This window comes from Schistocerca nitens, chromosome 9 (assembly GCF_023898315.1).
Source record: "Schistocerca nitens isolate TAMUIC-IGC-003100 chromosome 9, iqSchNite1.1, whole genome shotgun sequence".
NCBI classification, from domain to species: Eukaryota; Metazoa; Arthropoda; class Insecta; order Orthoptera; family Acrididae; genus Schistocerca; species Schistocerca nitens.
In genome coordinates this window covers 162,584,178-162,603,947 of record NC_064622.1, presented here as the reverse complement: position 1 = coordinate 162,603,947, position 19,770 = coordinate 162,584,178, and the positions used below count along the sequence as shown (strand labels likewise).

The following is a 19,770-nucleotide window of genomic DNA, read 5'->3' as shown; positions in this document are numbered from 1 at the left end:
ATATGTAACCGGCGCTGTGTTTACACTAAAATCATTTGAGCAACACAGTGAATGACTGTGTCAACTGACGCTCCATGTGGCCATACGCCGAAACATGCTAAAAATGGTTGAACAAAGATGTCACAATGATCACAACAATCACAAAACTGCATTTGCAAAGCAGAGACAGTTTGAAAATTGTTGTGATTGGTCATGATATCTTTATCTGATCGAACCTAGATACTCCCATCGCCACCAGGCCACGTACACCGAAGCAAGCAGTGGGAGATACAGCACAAATTGTTACAACTTGCACTCGTTTACCCACTCAAATCCACTGAATAGAGTGCTCTGGTGTCAAGGAACTTAACCACTTAATATTTATAAACACTACTGGACGGCCAACATTATGCCAGCATCATATCTTCTCTACAAACATTTTTTTGTAATGCGTAAATCGCGAGAAAATTATAAATATGTTGACACAAAATCCGGTGCAAATTAACAATGCTGCCAGTTTTCTTGTTTACAATACCAATATTGCACTCACTGAGCACACGGTTCCCAATGGAATCCAACTTTAAGGACTATTTTTATAATGAATACCAGCAGCTTTTATGACACATATTAGCATTTAAATTTATTATCTCACTTTGTAAATACCAATTCAGAGCACAATTACTAATATTTATCCATTCAACTAACAATTTATACATTCGATAGCCTCCACGATTTACTGCACCTCACTAATCAATTCATAAGTTAAATCACATCAAAGCTATTTCTTTTCATTGCCTTATTGATTATTTTCACTGCCTCATTAATCATGGAAAGTACAATATGATAGTATGAACAGTTATTAATATACTTGTTGCTAATGTATAAATGGCTGTAAGAGATTTGGTTCTTTACATTATCAAAACAGAAGGTATATCCAAGTTTCTACGACTGTGATGCCAACACGGCAATTACTACAGCGAGAGTGAGTTTGAAGCTGCCAGGAAGTTTCATATGCACATACCTTCAAATGCTTGTCATCCTTTTTCTGAAGAATACGTTCACATACATATTGTGGAACAATATTATTTCTGGTACCATTTGAGCTGTTTTGCAGTACTGTGTGAAGAGTTAAGCACTAAAATTATCATAATCTTGAAGAAAGATTTACAACATACCCAGAAGATGAATGGTGGTTGTTTTCATTCCGTCTTTTTTCCCTTTCTCGCTCCTTCTCACGTTCCTTTTCTTTTTCTCGTTCTCTTTCTTTCTCTCTTTCCCTCTCCTTTTCACGTTCTCTCTCTCGCTCCCTCTCCTTCTCCTTCTCTTTTTCCTTCTCTCTTTCCCTTTCACGTTCTCGTTCCTTTTCACGTTCCTTTTCTCTTTCCTTCTCTTTCTCCCTCTCCTTCTCTTCTCTTTCCCTGTTCTTGTCACGCTCTTTCTTCTCCTTTTCTCTGTCACGATCTCTGTGCCTCTCTCTTGATCTGCTCCGTTTCCTAGAAAACAGAAATGTGGTAATCATATTTTGGAATAATTTACATAATATCAAAAGGAAACAAAAGAAAACAGGACCTATCAATTAAAAGTAAATATCCATGTCCAACAATGATAGTTATTACTAGACAGATCCCAGTAACAGTATTATCAAAATAATAAATAAAAAATTATTTTGTGTCACATAAATCGGAACATGAACGATTAAATTAACAGGAAACTATTTAACAGAAGCTCTTATGTAACATTGCAGGATCAGAATACCACATCCGAATCCAAGTAATGTATCAAGGCCACAAATACAAACCACAACTCAAAGTAATTTATCAGCAATGAAACAGCAATTATGCAGACTGATAAAGAATTTCAAGTTGCTATCCCTTTCATTTCTACAATAAATAATAATGGAAATTCCTGGACTGAACAGTACGTAAAGCAGGGGAAAGGTAAACACTCACCTAAAGTGGATTGATGTGTGCAGCATGGTAACATGACACAAAATAGCATTCATGCTAGCTGTTTTTCTAGCAATAGTACGCTCAGTCAAGCCACACACACACACACACACACACACACACACATACACACACAGACATCCAAATGTTCACTCCCCGTTGCCATAGCAAACCTGAAATTGTCAGAGCCACAAGTGCATGCATTTGGGTTTTTGTGTGGTTGTGAGAGAGACTGTGTGTGCTATTACTAGAAAAACAGCTAGTGTGAATCCTGTTTTCTGTTGTGTTACTATGTTCGACGCATCACTCTGCTATTGGTGAGTGATTGCCTTTCCCTTATTTTGTGTATTTCTACAATACAGCTCAACAAGCAAAAATACATACAGATAAGAAGTTAGGTTTGTTGAATTTTCTGTTGCTTTACAGTAAAGTTTTAAAGTGTGTTCACACTGCACGCTGGGCCAAGAAGTGCCAGGCCAGGCTGTGATATCAAACTTCCTGTTTTGCATTGTGGTCTTTACACCAGTGGTGGGCCACATCGGCACAGCAACAGCCATGCTGAGCTGGTGACATTCAGAATGTTCCATAATTTCAGCGTGAGATTGGGGCAGGTGCAAGTCGCTGAGTCATGCTTCAGCTTCTGCAGTATTATGTATCAGAAATCTACCATCTGCTTTTAATACAAATGTCAATGGTTATGTTTTCTTTTTTCTTCTTTTCTTTTGTTCTAAGAAGTTCCTTCACATTTCACAATCAGTGAGGAAAACTTACAGATATTGTAATGATCCATGCAAAGTTACTTAGTCCACATATTTTTCTTCATCTACAACAATACAGAACTGAAGACTCATATTTTTTCCACTCTTTCATTATTCTTCAAATTAAAGAGGTGGAAATGAAAGGGAAACACCCTAGCGACAGATAAAAGTGAAAAACTTGGCAAAATCATGTTAGGTGATCCAGGGAAAAGTCCAGTGAAATGTCATACCCTTGGCCTTGATTTCATTTCAAGTTCTTTAAAAGACATCTTAATTTGAAGAGCTACACGCAGTTCCTTGTCAGTCGCTAATTACTTCCTGATGTGTCTCAGGTCTACAATGTTCTGCAGCACATACTAAAATATATCAGAATTCGTTGTGACAATGTAGGGAAAGATAGATCAGTACTTACCACGAAGATACCATGCTAAGTTGCACACAAGCACAACTAAAGGACACTTACCAATAAGCTTTTGGCCACAAAATTCATTTGAAAAATATAAACACATGCCATTCATTCACAAAGTAAGCACACCTCACGCACACATGGTCGCCAACTCTGACAGCTCAGGCCAGAATGAAACATCACGTGGATAGTGGCAGGAATCTGGAGGGGGTGGGAAAGAGGAAGGGATAGCAGTGTACAAGTGGGGAACACAGGAGCGCTGCCTGCCGGAGTGTGCATGGACAAGAATGCCAACAGGCACAGTGACAGTAAGTTGTGCAGCAGACTGGTGGGGAAAACAGAACGAAGGAGGAGAGGAGCAGGGAAAAGATGGGCAGATGTGTTGGCAGAGGGTGGCAAACAAAGACTGTAGGAGATGGGACACACACTGTTTGCCATCCTCTGCCATTGTACCTCCCCATCCCTCCCACTCCTCTCCTATTTCACTGTTTTCCCCACCTCCCTGCCCCACAATCTCCTGACACTGTGCCTGTTGGCATTCTAGTCGCTGTGCACTCTGCCAGACAGTGCTCCTCTCTTCCTCCACATCTACACAGCTATCCCCTCCCCACCCCCTCCAGATTGCTGCTACCCATTGTGGCCCAAGATGCCAGAGTTGGTGGTCATATGTGTGTGAGGTGTGCATGCTTGTGTGATCGAATGGTGTGCGTTACTCTTTTTCCAAGAAAGGCCGTGGCTGAAAGCTTATTGTGTCTTAACTGTGCCTGTCTATAATTTAACATGTTATCTTTATGGCAAGTAGCAACCTATCTTTTCCTACATTGTTTATATTCCTGCCTGGAGTTTCCATTGTTAGGATTCATTCTAGAATACGAATAAAATTTTTTGGGAAAGTTTTTACTTTTTTATGTGGAGTAAAGAACTCTCATAAATATCTGGTGCTATTTATGGGATCAGTCCATAACCTCCCATTTCTTCTATGCTTTCAAACTCGACGAGTAAACTGCTCCATCGAAACAGTACCACTAAAAGCATTGAAATCTTTGTTCTACATGATAACATAGACTGGTTGGCAGTAAACAACTGATGGCTGCACATGTGTGAACTACAACTTTGTGTGTCAGCCATTAATGAGTGTTGATTCCCTTTGCAGTGCAACTCGGTCTGCCAAGGGAGGGGTCGGGGCGGAGGCTGGGAACAGCAGCAGCAGCAGCAGCAGCAGCAGCAGCAGCATGCCTGCATTAGTTTACCAGCCCTGCAGTGTTTGGAGGTCTGCTGACCCTGCCCTTTGTCTTTTGTTAACGGTCTCTGATGACATCGATATCAAGCAGACTTTAAATCCTAATCTTCCTTTCTTCTTTCTATTAAAATAGCAAAAACCAAAACTGAATCTCCTTAAGGACAGAGACGAGAATTTAGAAATTTGGCATGGTGAAATCAAGCAACTCCCACAGTTCCACTTCTCCTTGGTTTCATCATATGGATTTCCTAAAAGAAATATTATTCCTAAGAGCTATGTACAGTTCTTTGAAAGTGCAGACAGTGTTGATGCAATTATTTATAATTTCTGCTACTACCTCTCACAGAAACACAAAAGTGGAAATTTCAGAAATGAAAACCTTGTGCATTAACCAACTTAGACATAAAAGTACATTTATAGATGTTTCGATTTTTTGGCCTCTGCCATATTTCTTCTCCAAATAGAAAGTCATTATGAAGAATGACAAGTTTTTATAAATAATCCAGCCACAGCAATTTCTCATCTTAAGACTAGTTTATGCTTATCGTCTAGTTCCAAATACTGAACCTACATGCTACCAATGGTAGAATGTGGACAGCAAATAATTGCCTGCTTTTCATAATGTCAATGGTGGCCTGTTGTAAAACCACAGCCAGTGTAACCAGTCATTATTGAGGGAAAAATTAGTATACATCTGGGTTTTCTGGGCAAAAATCATTAAAATAACATGTGGGGCCAACACTAAACCTGCACTGCTAGTAATTTGGTTTTTCTATCCACATGAACTAGGTAGGCTTGCAAACACAGCATTAATGCTACTCCGTAACTCGCACTTACTCGTGAATGAGACTCACCTCAGTGTCACTACCAATTCAAAAACTTAGTTATTGCTTTTAACTATATTCCACTAGCAAAAATGTATGGTCAAAAACATATTTAACAGTAGATTACCAACTATCAAACTCTTTGATTACATAACTTGTAAAGCTAGTACATGTGCTTGACATATGACATCATTTCACAATAACTGTTACAAACTACGAAAAGGTAGTTTATTATTAAGCTTAGATTCTACATTACCACATGTAGGAAAATAAGATTTTTTAACTGCATACTTTCTTGACAAACAATTGAGATGTATCACAGAACTAAAAAATCACACGAAACGAAAAGTAGGCTTTTCTTTTTTCACAATGGAAGTAAAAGCACTTAAGGAAACTGTGGCACAATCTTATGTACCACCAACACGAAAATAGGAGAAAGGAACCTTCCCCTGAATACTGTGGATGGCAGCCTGCACTGTCTACGCATGGACCGATGCAGAACATCTCATCAAATGTTCAAATTTGTGTGACTTCGTAAGGGACTGAACCGCTTAGGCCATCGTTTACACACAACTTTAACTAACTTATGCTAATAACAACACACACACCCATGCCCTAGGGAGGAGAACATCTCATCCCAGGCCAACCTGGCGTGCAGAGTGAATGGAGTCTTAAGGTGCAGCGGAGCTAGTAGACACTACAGCTCTAAAAAGATTAAAGACTTCTACAATACCAAACAAGACAGTTTTTTGCCCTTATACATACCTGTCTCTCTCCCTTTCACGGTCTCTGCTCCGTTTGCGATCTTTACTGCTGTCTCGCTCCTTACCCTTTTCAAGTTTAGTCTTCATTGCCTCCTGAAGCCTGTCTTGTTCCTCCTGTGAAAACAGACAAAATGAGAACTATTTTCTGAAACGAAAAATGTATGCCACTATCTCTAAAAACTGCTTAATCAACAGATATGTCAAGGAAATACCCTACATGGAACAGCTCAAAAGATAGTACCACTGTTTGTCCCAATGGTACATTACACAAATACTGCCCATTTACAAGGGGTGTTTGACAAGTGATGCAAATTATATTTTTTTTCCTCAGCCAATTTTGGTTGAAAAATGTGTAATTTGTTATGGAGCATGGTGGAGTGTTCCCATTTCAGCCCCTATAGTTTCATGAAGTTCTGACATGTGGCAATGCTATACGTAGCCTTCAAAACAGCATCTGTAATGGATGTGAGTTTTAAGTAGAGCGCTGTCATCGAGTTTCTTTTGGCAGAAAACCAGAGCACCACAGAAATTCATAGGCACTTGCAGAACATCTACAGATACCTGGAAGTGAACAAAAGCAAGACGAGTTTTTCAGCAAGCTGTCTCATCATCGCAACAAGGTCGTAGAGCGGTACCATGTGGACATACAGGACCTCCCAGTAAGGCCGTGTTAGGTTGTCACACTGAATGGAAATCAGGTTGAAAAATAGGGTTTTGTAACTAAAATAGTTGAGAATAATATGGTGTATATAACCCTGAATAAAACCAACCTACTTTAAAAAAAAAAAAAAGCATGCATTATTTATTGAACAACCCCTCCCCCATACATTACATTACATATTACACATCAATAGAATATCCAGTGTGGAACACAACATGTGTATGATGATAGCTCATTACTCAGCAAACATAAGAGACACTCAGCAGTAGACATACAGATACAAATAGTAACAGACAGCATAATTTTCTGACGAAGTCCTGTTCAATGACTAACAAAATACACACCAAAAAGACAACATTGTTTAAGTGTGTCTGTGAGAGTAGATCTGGAGGACTTACGATGAAAGCTAATTTATTGTTCTTTTGATAACTGAAGTGTTTCTATACAGTTAGATGTTAGTACTATTTTGCCTATGGAAAATAGTGAACACACTTTAAAGTTAAGTCTGTAAGGGTCTACAATGACTTAAATACAACACAAAAAGCTTATCGTGCGGTAGTTGCCATATGAAGCACGTCACATTCAGTGCACCATTTCTGCAGGCAATTGTTTCAACAAATACTTCTGTGTAAATGTTCTGCCCACACTGAAAAATTTTGATTTGTTTTTATCAACTAGCACCTATAATTCCTTGGGAGCATGCTAGGTTGTCTAAATTGCTCCTTTTTAATCCGGCATTATACAGTATCGAATACTGTGATTATATTAATTCTTACGAGCCATTTGTGTTGTTTCCAATTTGAGAGTCTTAAAAACAAACTTAAACCAATGGTATATACATGTAAAAAAATGTACCTACATACAATCCAATGCATACATGATAGCTGTAGTTGGTTTTTAGGACATCTCCAGCATATCCTATCACTCAGGGCCACTTAATGAAGTTATTTTTTTTTTTTTTAAATGGATGACTTATCTGAAACTTTTACTTCTTTTAATCAGAACAGTTTTCACTTTTAATATGTTTCCTTCAGGGCTGAAATATATTAATTTAAGCACCACACTATAATATTTGTTTTGAAGGAGTATGTTATTTACTTAAAAAATAGGGAGCTTGTAGGACAAAATTATTGCCATCATTCAACCACCAGGTGAAACACACACAGAAACAGACCAACATTCGGGCCATTAAAATGGATGTTGGTATTACTTTACCTCAAACATTACTGCACATCAATGTTATGTTACTAACTTTATGTCTAGGCCAATAACACATAGTGCAACACAGTAAACTTCTGCAAAATACTACTGGGAATGCAGGTGTTTCCTACAAAATGTGTGAATTTGTACTTTTACACATTATTCTTCCTGCTACAGACCTCGCTAAATTTAAATAGTGCTGTTTCCCTTTCGCAAACCTACACCATTGGCTATGGGTGACAATGCTTCTCTTTTTTAACTCTTATGAGCAATTTCTGGTACCAGGGCCTGTTTCTTGCGAAATACTATCACACCAGAATCAAATGTTTACGATAAATAACTTCAAACAGAATGAAACAGGGTTGAAATTTGATAGCACCAATCTCTAGTAAATGGTCCCTTGGTAATACATGTAAAATGTTTTGACTGTAGATGAGACTAACATCTCCAATTTCTGCTGTGATAGTCAATGCAGCATTTCTTCCATGTACCAGCCCACATGTTGTTGTGACTATTTTTAAATTACATCTGCTTCCATTTTAAACCCTTTCTTTTCTGTTACGCCTCTAAACACATCTATGTCAACATCATTTGGTAATTCACCAATCAAATGCTGAGGGCACCTCATCCCACAAACATGGGGAACTGCTTTCACTGTTTGGCCCCTTTCTTCATGAAACAATATTATACTCGTGTACAACCTAATTCACCAAGAAACTCAGCAGAGATCAAATGCTAATAAAAATAATATAAGTAATGAGTTTTTCAAACAATGAAAAATCCAAAATGGAAGGTAACAATATTTGAAAAGGAAAGTTGCTACTCACCATTTAGTGGAGATCGTGAGTCGCAGACAGGCACAACAAAAACTGTCACAACATAAGCTTTCGGCTAACAAGGTCTTTGTCGAAAGATAAGATACAGTTTAATGAGAATAATGAGTTTTTTTTATACATGCTATTAGACATACCATTCTCTTTTTTATCTCTTCCTTCTTCTGCTCAAGAAACTGCACAGGGATCCCACTAACTGAATCTTGTGCTGACAGCAATAGCTCCCACAACTCCGACATGAATATTCTTGCATTCTTTCCATTAAGGAAGCCCGTTAGGTTGATCTGGATTTTCTTGGGATCTGGATGCTATTACAGAAACAGACAGGTGGGAAGAAAAGGTGTGTTTAGCTTTAATGTTTTATTAAGCATCGTTAAGTGTAACAGAACACTGCTACATATATTCCACACTTCATTCTAGCACAGTTCAACTGTCTGTTTGCCACATACTTCCTAGTGATGCCATTTATATGCATTTGACCATCTAAAATATCGTAAAAATGTTACACAAGGGTAATTAAAGCATTAAATCATTTTTTCTTTTTAATTTGAACACTACTGACAATCTCTAAATAACTAGCTCATTGGGCTGATGACACAGCCACTGATAGTGAATTAACATTTTAGTGATATATACAGGAAATAAATTCTGTCTTCAGATATAGAGCCTACAATAGTGGTTTTGTGATTTTACGAGTTACAAGTTGATTTAACGGATATGCCGATAGTAATTTGTTATCTGTGACATTTTATACATAAGTTGTCAGGCAAGCAATCTCAATGTCACTCTTTCCTTCTGTTCATTATATTTATCAAAGACAACAACATTGGTGTTATGCAACCTGCTAACATATGGATCAATCATTATCGCAATTCCTTCTCTACATTAAGGTGTTGAATACATAAATTAGTTCTTGAGAAAAAAATCTGGAACATCACTGTGCCACGCAATGCCTAAAAAATGTTTTTGTCACTGTATCCACAGGAAAAATAAGCACAAAGCCGGAGAACCACACCTTGGCAACATAGGAATACAGTAAAACCCCACTTTTACGTTCCCGGAAATAGCATTTTCCTGCGGTTTACTTTATTTTTTACTGCTCCTGACAAATTACCTACGTACATAATGTTAATTCACACCCGACTTTGTGTCAACATATAATTTTCCCGCCATTTAAGCTCCATGAAAAAATGTTAGTGAAGAATAATTTAAGTAAAACATATGCCGGCATGGTGCTGCCATCAAGTAGTGTTTACAAATGTTATATGGTTAAGCTTCTTGACACCAGGGTGCTCTACTCAGCAGATCTCAACCAGTAAACTGGTAAAAGTTGGAACAATTCATGCCGTATCTCCTGCCGCTGCCAGGCTCTGCTCTGTGTGGTGGCTGAGAGTAACTAGGTTCGTTCAAATAAAGATATCATGACCAACCGCAACCATTACCAAACTGTCTCTACTGCGCATGCGCCGTTTTGTCATTGTTGTGAATGTCGCGATTGTTGTGAATGTCGCGACACCCCCGTCAAAGCATATTTGTCATGGTTCGTTGTTTGGTCACTTTTTGCGCCTACACGCACTCTGCATTGCTCAAATGTTTTTGGTTTAAATGCAGTGCAACTTACATATTTTTTCATGTTGGGCAAAATGTGTTTCGAGAACTAATTCTCGTTGTCAAGAGCAAAATCTACGTACAGATTTTTTTGATGTTACACAAACAAACAATGTGAGTGATAGTTTGTGTGCATGTGGTTTTCAACATAACCAACGAGGCGCAGTACCTGCCAACCTCGAAAATACAATAGTCCAAGAGATGAGGAACAACGCATATGCAAACACTGCACAAAATATGTATGTAAATATTTGCACTTGACAATAAGAAAAAATTCTCGAAACGCATCATTCTAAACATGAAAAAAATATGTAATTGGTGCAGTGTTTCATTATTTAAATAATGAATGACAGCTGCAAGGCTTTCCAAAAACAATGATTATGATTTTTCTACTTCCTAGACAGTTACCAGTTTCAGTTACATCAGCAGTTTTTATTAGATAATAAACCTTCATTATATAATAAACAAGTCCCTGACAAAGTACTTTGATGTCTATTATGCACATATATCATACATGAAGTGTAAAACCGCAAAGGGATATCTTATACATAACTTTTACAGATTAAAATGTCATTTTACACCATTTTTCTGAAGTCCCTTAAAACGTGAGGCTTCACTGTGTATGTACAGAAGCACCACTGGTTTGTGAGAAGCTATTTAACAATGACAAAACAAATTTAACAAAACATGGCTAATAATTTATAACTGCTACCAATTTAATTCTAACTCTTCACAATGCTTTGGCATTTACGTTACCTTGTGTTATGATTTCATTTTTTATCGTTTTTTACTACTATTTTTCATGATTGTTATTGCCTTTGGAAATGTTAACAAACAGAAGAGAAAACTGTGCTAGATAATGCAGTGATAGAGTGAAATTATGATAACCCCTCCCTTATTGTGACTTGTTTTGGCAGTACTTTACAAGGAGTGTTGTACACAAAAGCAGGAAATGTTTGATAACTGCAAAAAGCCTGCAGTAATAATACATACACTCAGTTCTTAAGTAACTGATAATTACTCTTTACAGAGATAAATTAACAAGTTGTCATCAAAACACTTCCCCCCCCCCCCAACGACATTTTTTTATTAAATACTTTTCATTGTGCCATCAGCTTGTGTGTACATGTAATTTTCAATACTGAAGTAACTTATGAGTACTTTTCAAAGTAGCAACTTGAAATAACTTAAAAATATCTGAGCAAAAAAGTAAAACGTGCCAGATGTTGAACCAAATTACCGCTACCAAACCATTTAGCTTAGACTATTGCAATCAAGGCTGAATTATAAAAAATCTTACAAAATGCACATGGATAATAAAGCTGCCAGTTTGTAATTGCAAAATATGCCAGATATGGTTTTTCTATTGGATAAGAGTTCATCTTTTCCTTTACCACATATACAACAGAAAATACATAAGTTAGCATGGAAAACAGTGCAAATGTATTATATTTCTTATCAGATTTGTTAGAAGACATCGCTGTTTTCAAATACCAGCACAGCAATTTACACGACACTGTTAATCTCTTATTTGAGTTTCAGTACTTGGTTCAACAAATGGCACTTTGCTTTGAAAATACCGGCTTCTACTGCTGAGAGAATTCTTTATACCACCTGCACATCTCGTCTTAGCAAGGGCTCCAGACTTCGTATGGTTCCTCTTCTGCTAGAAGACTGAATTGAACGACAGTATGAGATCACTGCCATAAACATGACAAACCATACCCTAAACACATAACTCAATTTCTTTTGAACGAAGAGGATGACAAGAAAAATTACACATACTGTTGCAGATATCAAATGAGGCTTTAGATTTGGCACATGGCAGTGACATGACCTATATTTACTAATATTTGTGCCACTGGTGTACTGCCATCACAATACTGCTATAAATTTATTTTTATAAACTTATCATGAAAAATTAGAAAAACAGGCTAGCATTCCTTGAGCCATGTGAGCCAAGTTACAACACAAAATTGATCTGCATGTTTTTAACTAACCAAATTACAATAAAAAACTGATCTGCGCGTTTTAACTGTGTTTTCAAGTTCATAAGCCACTTGTGATGCACTGAACACAAATCCAAGTAACATTAACCATTTTTAATACAACTGTGTAAAGCCAGACACAATGCCTGGCAAAATACAAACAGATGGAAATAACTGCTGCTGTGTTTTAGAAAGATGTATTGCGATTCAGGAACCTACCCACAAAATTTCCTAAAGACAGAATTGTAAACTAAACATCTAAAAGAAATCACATTTTTTTCCTTCAGACTCATACTGGAAACTACTGATTTATAACCAATCTTAATTATCAAATGTATAAAAAATAACTTATATCCAAAACAATGACCAAATTTTGCTTGGCTGATGGAAACATTTATGCTTACTACATGAAATTAGATCAATGAAGGAAAGTAATTCATCATGCTGGACAAGGATGTAACAGAAAATCTGCCATTAACTTTTTGAAGCAAACATCTTGATATTCACTTAAAGTGGTTTTTGATTTATTGTAACAACCTCCACTTGTACGGGCAGAAAAATGATCCCCATTGCTCCCAAATAAGAGAAGTTTTTTCAAAGAGCTTGTTGTACTACTACAGCTCTTAGTTACACTAACAGCATCAAAAACAGCAGCCGATTTTACTATAAAATCACAAAAGATTTAAATCTTCTGTACAGTAAGTTTTGATCACAGACTACCATGGGTATGATACATGACAATATACAAAACTAGACTCTTCTATCCAGATTAAAGGATTAAGTACGAATCGGTTAGAACAAATGTGCACAAAAAATAAATTTTGCTATCAACTATTATTCATCCAAGATGTATTCCCTCATCATGAAAGTCTGGAACACAACTGAGGATAGCATTTCAAAGAATCCTAATATGCCAAGGACATTATACACACTTGACAGAGCAAACCATTATTACAAATGGAAGAAGAGCAATTTACAACATACTGGATATAGCATTACAGCTGAAACATTACCTTCGCCTCTTTTACTGCTTTGTTTGAGAACTGCACAAAGGCTAATAATTAATGGTACTTTTAGTCAAGGTACAGCACAATGAATGTAATTAAAACCACAACATTAATGTGAACAAAACAATCAATCAAAATATTTTCCACACAGCTCAAGATAAAAGAAAAATTTTGAATCATCTAAAAGATTTGTTTGATACTATTCAGGACCACAAAAATTTCATAGTGAATTATCATAAATCTTTAAGTTTTGAAAAGGTAGAAATGTCATATGTGTTGTTACTTTACTTCACTTCACTGAAATTTAAAAATGAAAAGCCTGAATGACGTAGTTTCCGTATTTTGAAATAGCCACATAGCAGCAAGTATAGTTTTTAACACTAGATAGTTTATAGAGAATTATCAGATAGCTGTATTGGGTGGCCTACAAACTGCACAGTGCATGTAAGTGTAATGTTACATTAATGCTACAAAACAGCACATCAGAACATACTTGCTTCTATCACAGTAACACAGGTATTTGATGAAAAATACTTTAAAGTTATATGAAATCTTTCCTAGTAACAATTACAGCATAATTTTTAACTAAAAGCAAACACACACACACACACACACACACACACAAAATCAAGTTACACGATAAGCACTATAAAGACTGCAGCCTGAAAATGAATGTGATAGTACGGGATCAAATATTAACAGCTAATGCGCAAGGAATATTAAGGATGGAGAACTCAAAAATCCTTCTGTCTGCCCAATTTGATACACCAGTGAGTCGAAAATTTTCAGAGTATGCACATAGTGAGGTGGACAATTTTTTCACTAAAACGTAACTAATGTAAAAATTGTGTTTTCTTCTGTTAATTTTCATGGAAATTACCATGTACATGATACACACTTTTTGCTCACATTCACAAGATGGGATCTTAATTATTACAGTTTTAAGAGAGGTTTCAATGTAGTGTACCAACCTTTTCATTTTGTACTGAACCCTGACAACCCCTGCCCGGATGTCAGCAGAGCAGGAGCAGTCAGCTAATTGAGAAGGAGAGGAGAAGCCGACAGCCCGATCACAAGCGAACCGAGCGAATTCGCACTCCAACAGAGGTGAGGTGATGGGACAAGTTTACAACGTAACTGTCTAATTGGGCGGAAGAAACCGGCAACAATCAGTTTTTTTACTTTACTGTACTTCTATGCTGATTTTTAAGCACTAATATTTACCCCCATTTGCTTTTACATTCCAAGCCTTATTAGAAATTCATACAACCACCAGCATTTTCAGCAAAAATTCCAAATGAAATGTTGGTGGTTAACAGCAGTTTGCACGAAACAAATTTTAAAAATGTTGCATGAATCTCCAACAAAACATCTTACAAATTACTGATTTTCAGCAAAACAAATCATATATGCAATATAGCCAAACTAAACGCTGCTGCAGTTATGCCACAGTAGTAATTCCATTTTAAAAAACACCTTAACAATTATTAAAGTGCAAACTCTCCAATCACAGCTTTCACAAAACGATATCCCCATCAAGATATTACAATAGGAACTATAAAGTCAACACTAAACAGACTTATTATATAATTTGGGACAAACCATCTGGAACATTACCTTTAGCTCCAACTGGTTGAAAACAAATTCCACAACAACATCATCTTCTATTCCTAGGAGACTTGTTATCTTCTGAGCTATCCAGGGTTTTATTACTTCCAGCTTTACTTTGGACATATCAACCTGTAAGTTTAAAATGTTTCAATGTTACTGATGTTTAACAGACTTTTCTGGAAATTAGGCTTCCCAAAACAATTTGCAAAGCAGTAACAAGTGTGTTTTATTTGTCTTCTTAATGATAAGGGAATGATACTGATCTGACATCTTGACTAGTACTCATGGGACTTTTTCTGCAGATTGATATTATATAAGTTTTGTTAATTAATAAAAATAATAAAATTCTTTCTGATGTATTAATCAGATTTAAATAATCTTTGGTTGAGTCTATGTGAAGTTCCCCTACTAAAAACTGTTTATTCAATAATGAAGTGTATTCTCCTTTTTCACACATTCTGAATGTAGACTTGCTTTTAAATTCAGTTACAGAGTGAAGTGTATCTAACTAGCTCAAGCGCCCAAATGTGCGTGGCTAGACCACTGCACAAACCGACATAGGTGTTGCCTCTACAGCTCCCTCTAGAAGTACGATCAAGGTAAGATGACCACCTTTTGTAAGTTTGGCACCCATTTCTCTGTAAATTCCATATATCTACCTCACCGAACGACTTAGAGCAATTAACAGCCTTATTTACAATTCTTTATACAGTAATACAATCTTATATTGGGATGCACAATTAGATGCATACTGAACATATGAATAAAATTATGTATTACACTTGGTTCTTCATAAAAGTTTACCCATAAATTAAACAAACACATATTTTAAATGCAGTGATCAACTTCAGTTTATACTCCCAGTGGCTTGAATAATTATTGTACAAACATGTTGGACATCTCTTTCTTGTAGGAATTCACCTGCTGGAATCAGAATGAATGTAGCTAATGGTTTTTAAACTAAAGGCAAAACTATGCAAAATAATAAACAATTAACTAAAATAATGAAAACAAAAATATTATACTCTAAAAGTTGTCTGTGACATGTTTATATGTCTGTCAAAGCATACCACCTTGCTGGTATGTAATTGCCTCAGTCTATAAAATATCCTGATCTTAATCAATTGTCCAATTAAAATCTCTCAGAGGTTAATTACTTAAGTAAAAGAACAGGTTACTAGCTCAGATGATGCACATCAACAAGCACTACTAACAGGTCAATCTTTTTTTTTTTTGCAATTAAAACTATCACGGTTATTATTCTTTTACTACATTTCCCTAACCTCAGCACTGTAGCTTCTCTCGCATGCCATCATGCCATCTCCACAGTCAGCTGATTCATCCTTTCCTCATGAAATAAAAATACCACACACTTCCAACAAGTTCCATATAGTCACCAATGTATTGTTTCTTGACTCTTGCACAATCAATCTAACAAAAAATGTCACATTTTTGACAGATGAATTTATCACTAGGGAAGGTTCTTGAGACTAATTTTTGCATATTCTACATATGTATAAACAACACTACTCTGTATTCAGGAGGTCTTTTAAGATTATGTCTGTATTATGGTTACGGTGTGGGGAAAAAAACCACCAAATACAATATTTTAGGTTTGCAAACACACAAATCAACATGGCATTTGATGATCGCCTTTAAACTCAAGCTAGACCCTAGTTTACACAAAGGACCACTGCAACCACAAACTTCCTTCACAGAGTAATAAAGAAGTATTGAATAAATATAGAAAAAAACGTTGTCATTGTTCCGTTTTACTGTCAGATACACATATGGATAATGTCACATGTAATGTGCTGTGACTGGCTGATAGGAGCAAACACACCAGCTGTGATGCAGATTTGTGTGTTTGTGTGGCTTACGTGTGATATTTGGTGATCTTCATATTTGTAACTGTGTACTACAAAAATACACGGTTTAATCTACGAACTGTATTAAAAATCTCTCTTAAACCTCATTGTTTTTTGTTCAACATGTAGAAAGACCGTTTTATTATTATGGGGAAAACCAATTTTTTAAGATTAGATCACCCAGCTTTCAAGAAACATGAAGGGATGAATATGCCGGACAGAGATGAACGAAATACAAAGGCACAAGTTGAACCTTGAAATTAGGCTAAAATTTTTTATTGCAACAAATTTATGCAATCTGTTTTCACATCTCTAGGTTCTTATTTGAACCATACAATGATAATGAAATCTATTAATGCTGAGACAGCAAAAAGTTCGGTACGTGTACCTAAAATGACAGGAGTCTACCCTCGTAAACTGATGGAAAAAGAAATTTTTCCATCTCAACAAGACATGTGGACACTGTGAAAAATCAAGTTTTGTGCTGAAGGCAATGTGTCCTCCATGTTCAAATTCAGATTTCAAGTGGTTTTTTTCACAATATATACTGAAGTGTTGGGATCTAAAGCATAAAATCTCAGAAGGGAACTCTGAAGTTATGACAATGCTTCCTTTTGAAACCTATGAACAGTATATGCTTACAAAGTGTTTTTTCTTTACGTGATTAGATTTACTGGGTTTATTATAAATGCATTTCTAATAATATAAACAGAAGTGACTTGTTACATCAACAAACAATTTGTCAGTATATTTTCATCTTAATACTGAAAAAAATACTGGCTTGTGTCTGTATATGTATATATGTGTGTGTGTGTGTGTGTGTGTGTGTGTGTGTGTGTGTGTGTGTGTGTGTGTGTGTGTGCGCGCGCGCGCACGAGTGTATACCCGTCCTATTTTCCCCCTAAGGTAAGTCTTTCCGCTCCCGAGATTGGAATGACTCCTTACCCTCTCCCTTAAAACTCACATCCTTTCGTCTTTCCCTCTCCTTCCCTCTTTCCTGACGAGGCAACCGTTGGTTGCGAAAGCTAGAATTTTGGGTTTATGTTTGTGTGTCTATCGACCTGCCAGTGCTTTCGTTTGGTAAGTCACATCATCTTTGTTTTTACATATATTTTTCCCACGTGAAATGTTTCCCTCTATTATATTCATATCATTAATACTGAAAAATAAAGAAATAGGACAAAAGTATGGAACATACTGTACTAAAAACCAAGGTGTAAGGAACTAAAAGTGTCTCGAAATGGGCAGAAACTAGCCACACACTGTAACATCGAAATTGGCCATACAATATAAACTCTTTTTTTCTGTCCTGATCAGTTAGTTTTATGTTCCATAGACCATTTGCACAATGAATTGTAACGAAGTGGGACAAGTCATTTGACAGTCACATTGCAAATTAATTTGTAAATATGACTGCATTTGAATTTAGTAAGTTTTTTTATTTATTATTACATATATAGATGTGAGTTAATAATTCTTACCAACCTTCTTTTACATGTTGCCGTAATAGATATTCTTCTACAGAATTGGTGTTTTCAACATTTGCATAACTAATTCTGCCTGTTGCACATTAAATGGAAGATGGTTTGCATACATGAGAAAAAAACAGCAGACCTAAGAATGAGCCTTGCGGAAACACGCACATTATTTCTCCCCAGTCAGAACAACATTTCCAGACTACATTACTAGATACAACTTTCCACATTCTTATGATCAAATATGACGTTATCTTCTGGCTGGCTACACTATCAATTCCATAAAACTTCAATTTATGTACGAGAATTCTGCAATTAATACAATCAAATGCTTTAGTTAGATCACAGAAAATGCCAACCAGTGCCATTTTAATATTTAAAGCTTGTAAAATTTGAAGACTGAACATGTAAATGGCATTCTCAGTAGAGCAATTCTTCTGAAATCAAAACTATGATTTACTGAGGATGATATTGTTGCTCAGGCAAGATGATATTCTACAGTTTATCTTCCCCTCAAAAATTTTGTAAAATGATGTCAACCATGAAACAGGTCAGTAGATATTGACATCCTTCCTACCAACTTTCTTAAAGTGTGGTTTGACTATGGCGTATTGCAGTCTCTCTGGAAAAATGGCTGAGTTAGTGATGCATTACATATTTTAGATAAAACAGCACTTATTATATGGGAATAAGTATTCTGTTCTCTTTTGGAAACACCATGAAAATCAGGTGAACTTTTATTTTTAAGAGAAAACATAATTTCCTTAATTTCAGGTGGAAAAGCTAGTGATACATTCATATGGCTGAATTTTACGAGCGTTGCTTCAACAAACTGTTTTGAGAGCTGTCTTCAACTTTCTACTGAATTTATGAAATCATTATTAAATATATTTGCTACCTGTGATTGATTTTCAGCACTTCCATTCAGTTCAATAGTGATATCCTGTTCTGTGACTGTCTTGCATCTCATTTCACTACATTCCCTGCAACTGTAGGTCTGTTGCCAGAATTACTAATTTACAACAGTATTTGGATATGCCTCAATTTTTAATGATTTTATTACGAATTTTGAGTATGCATAATATCATAAAAATGCTGAGACGGTGATCAATTTGCAATTATTGTTTTCTGTAAACCTATTCCCATTTTCAGTTTCTTTATGAACTGGAAGGAAAATCAATGGTTTTTTATCAATATACACCATTTAAAGGATTTGCTTATAGTGTACTGTGAAAGACAGAAGCTCCAAATATCAGAATTCACTATAATTACTACAAAAATTGTGTTATTTTTTGCAATATGAAAATGATCACTCTAAATTACTTTGTTGTAATGCAGTGTCTGAAGGACTACATCGGAGTTATATATTATGTGGAAAGATGTGTGTTAGCTATGGAAATGGGAAAGCAAGACTAGAGCTGCAAATAATATGGAGAAGGTCCAAATGCAGAACGAAGATAAGTTTAAAAAATAAATAAATAAACTAACACAAAATAAAGTGTAATGATGATGAAGAACCAATACAAAAGATTAAGAAGTAGAAGTGGACATGTATAACACATCTCTATTGCACATTGTACCATATTAGAAGGGAACTTTAAA

General features: G+C 36.0%; 1 protein-coding gene across 9 annotated transcripts in view; it reads right to left on the bottom strand.

Annotated features, from left to right (window-relative positions):
• The window catches only part of LOC126203356 (serine/arginine repetitive matrix protein 1), a 166,913-nt gene that overhangs the window by 123,961 nt on the left and 23,182 nt on the right, over positions 1-19,770 (bottom strand). For 7 of the 9 annotated variants that reach the window (XM_049937646.1, XM_049937650.1, XM_049937648.1 and 4 more), the window contains exons 3-7: positions 14,832-14,954; positions 11,834-11,893; positions 8,749-8,919; positions 5,919-6,031; positions 1,155-1,472 (exon numbers count right to left, since the gene is read on the bottom strand). In XM_049937646.1, coding sequence (XP_049793603.1) covers positions 1,155-1,472; positions 5,919-6,031; positions 8,749-8,919; positions 11,834-11,893; positions 14,832-14,954 — 785 coding nt within the window. Of the gene's footprint in view, positions 1-1,154; positions 1,473-5,918; positions 6,032-8,748; positions 8,920-11,833; positions 11,894-14,185; positions 14,325-14,831; positions 14,955-19,770 lie in introns of those variants that run through there. The other 2 variants (XM_049937649.1, XM_049937654.1) reach the window with 2 other exon arrangements.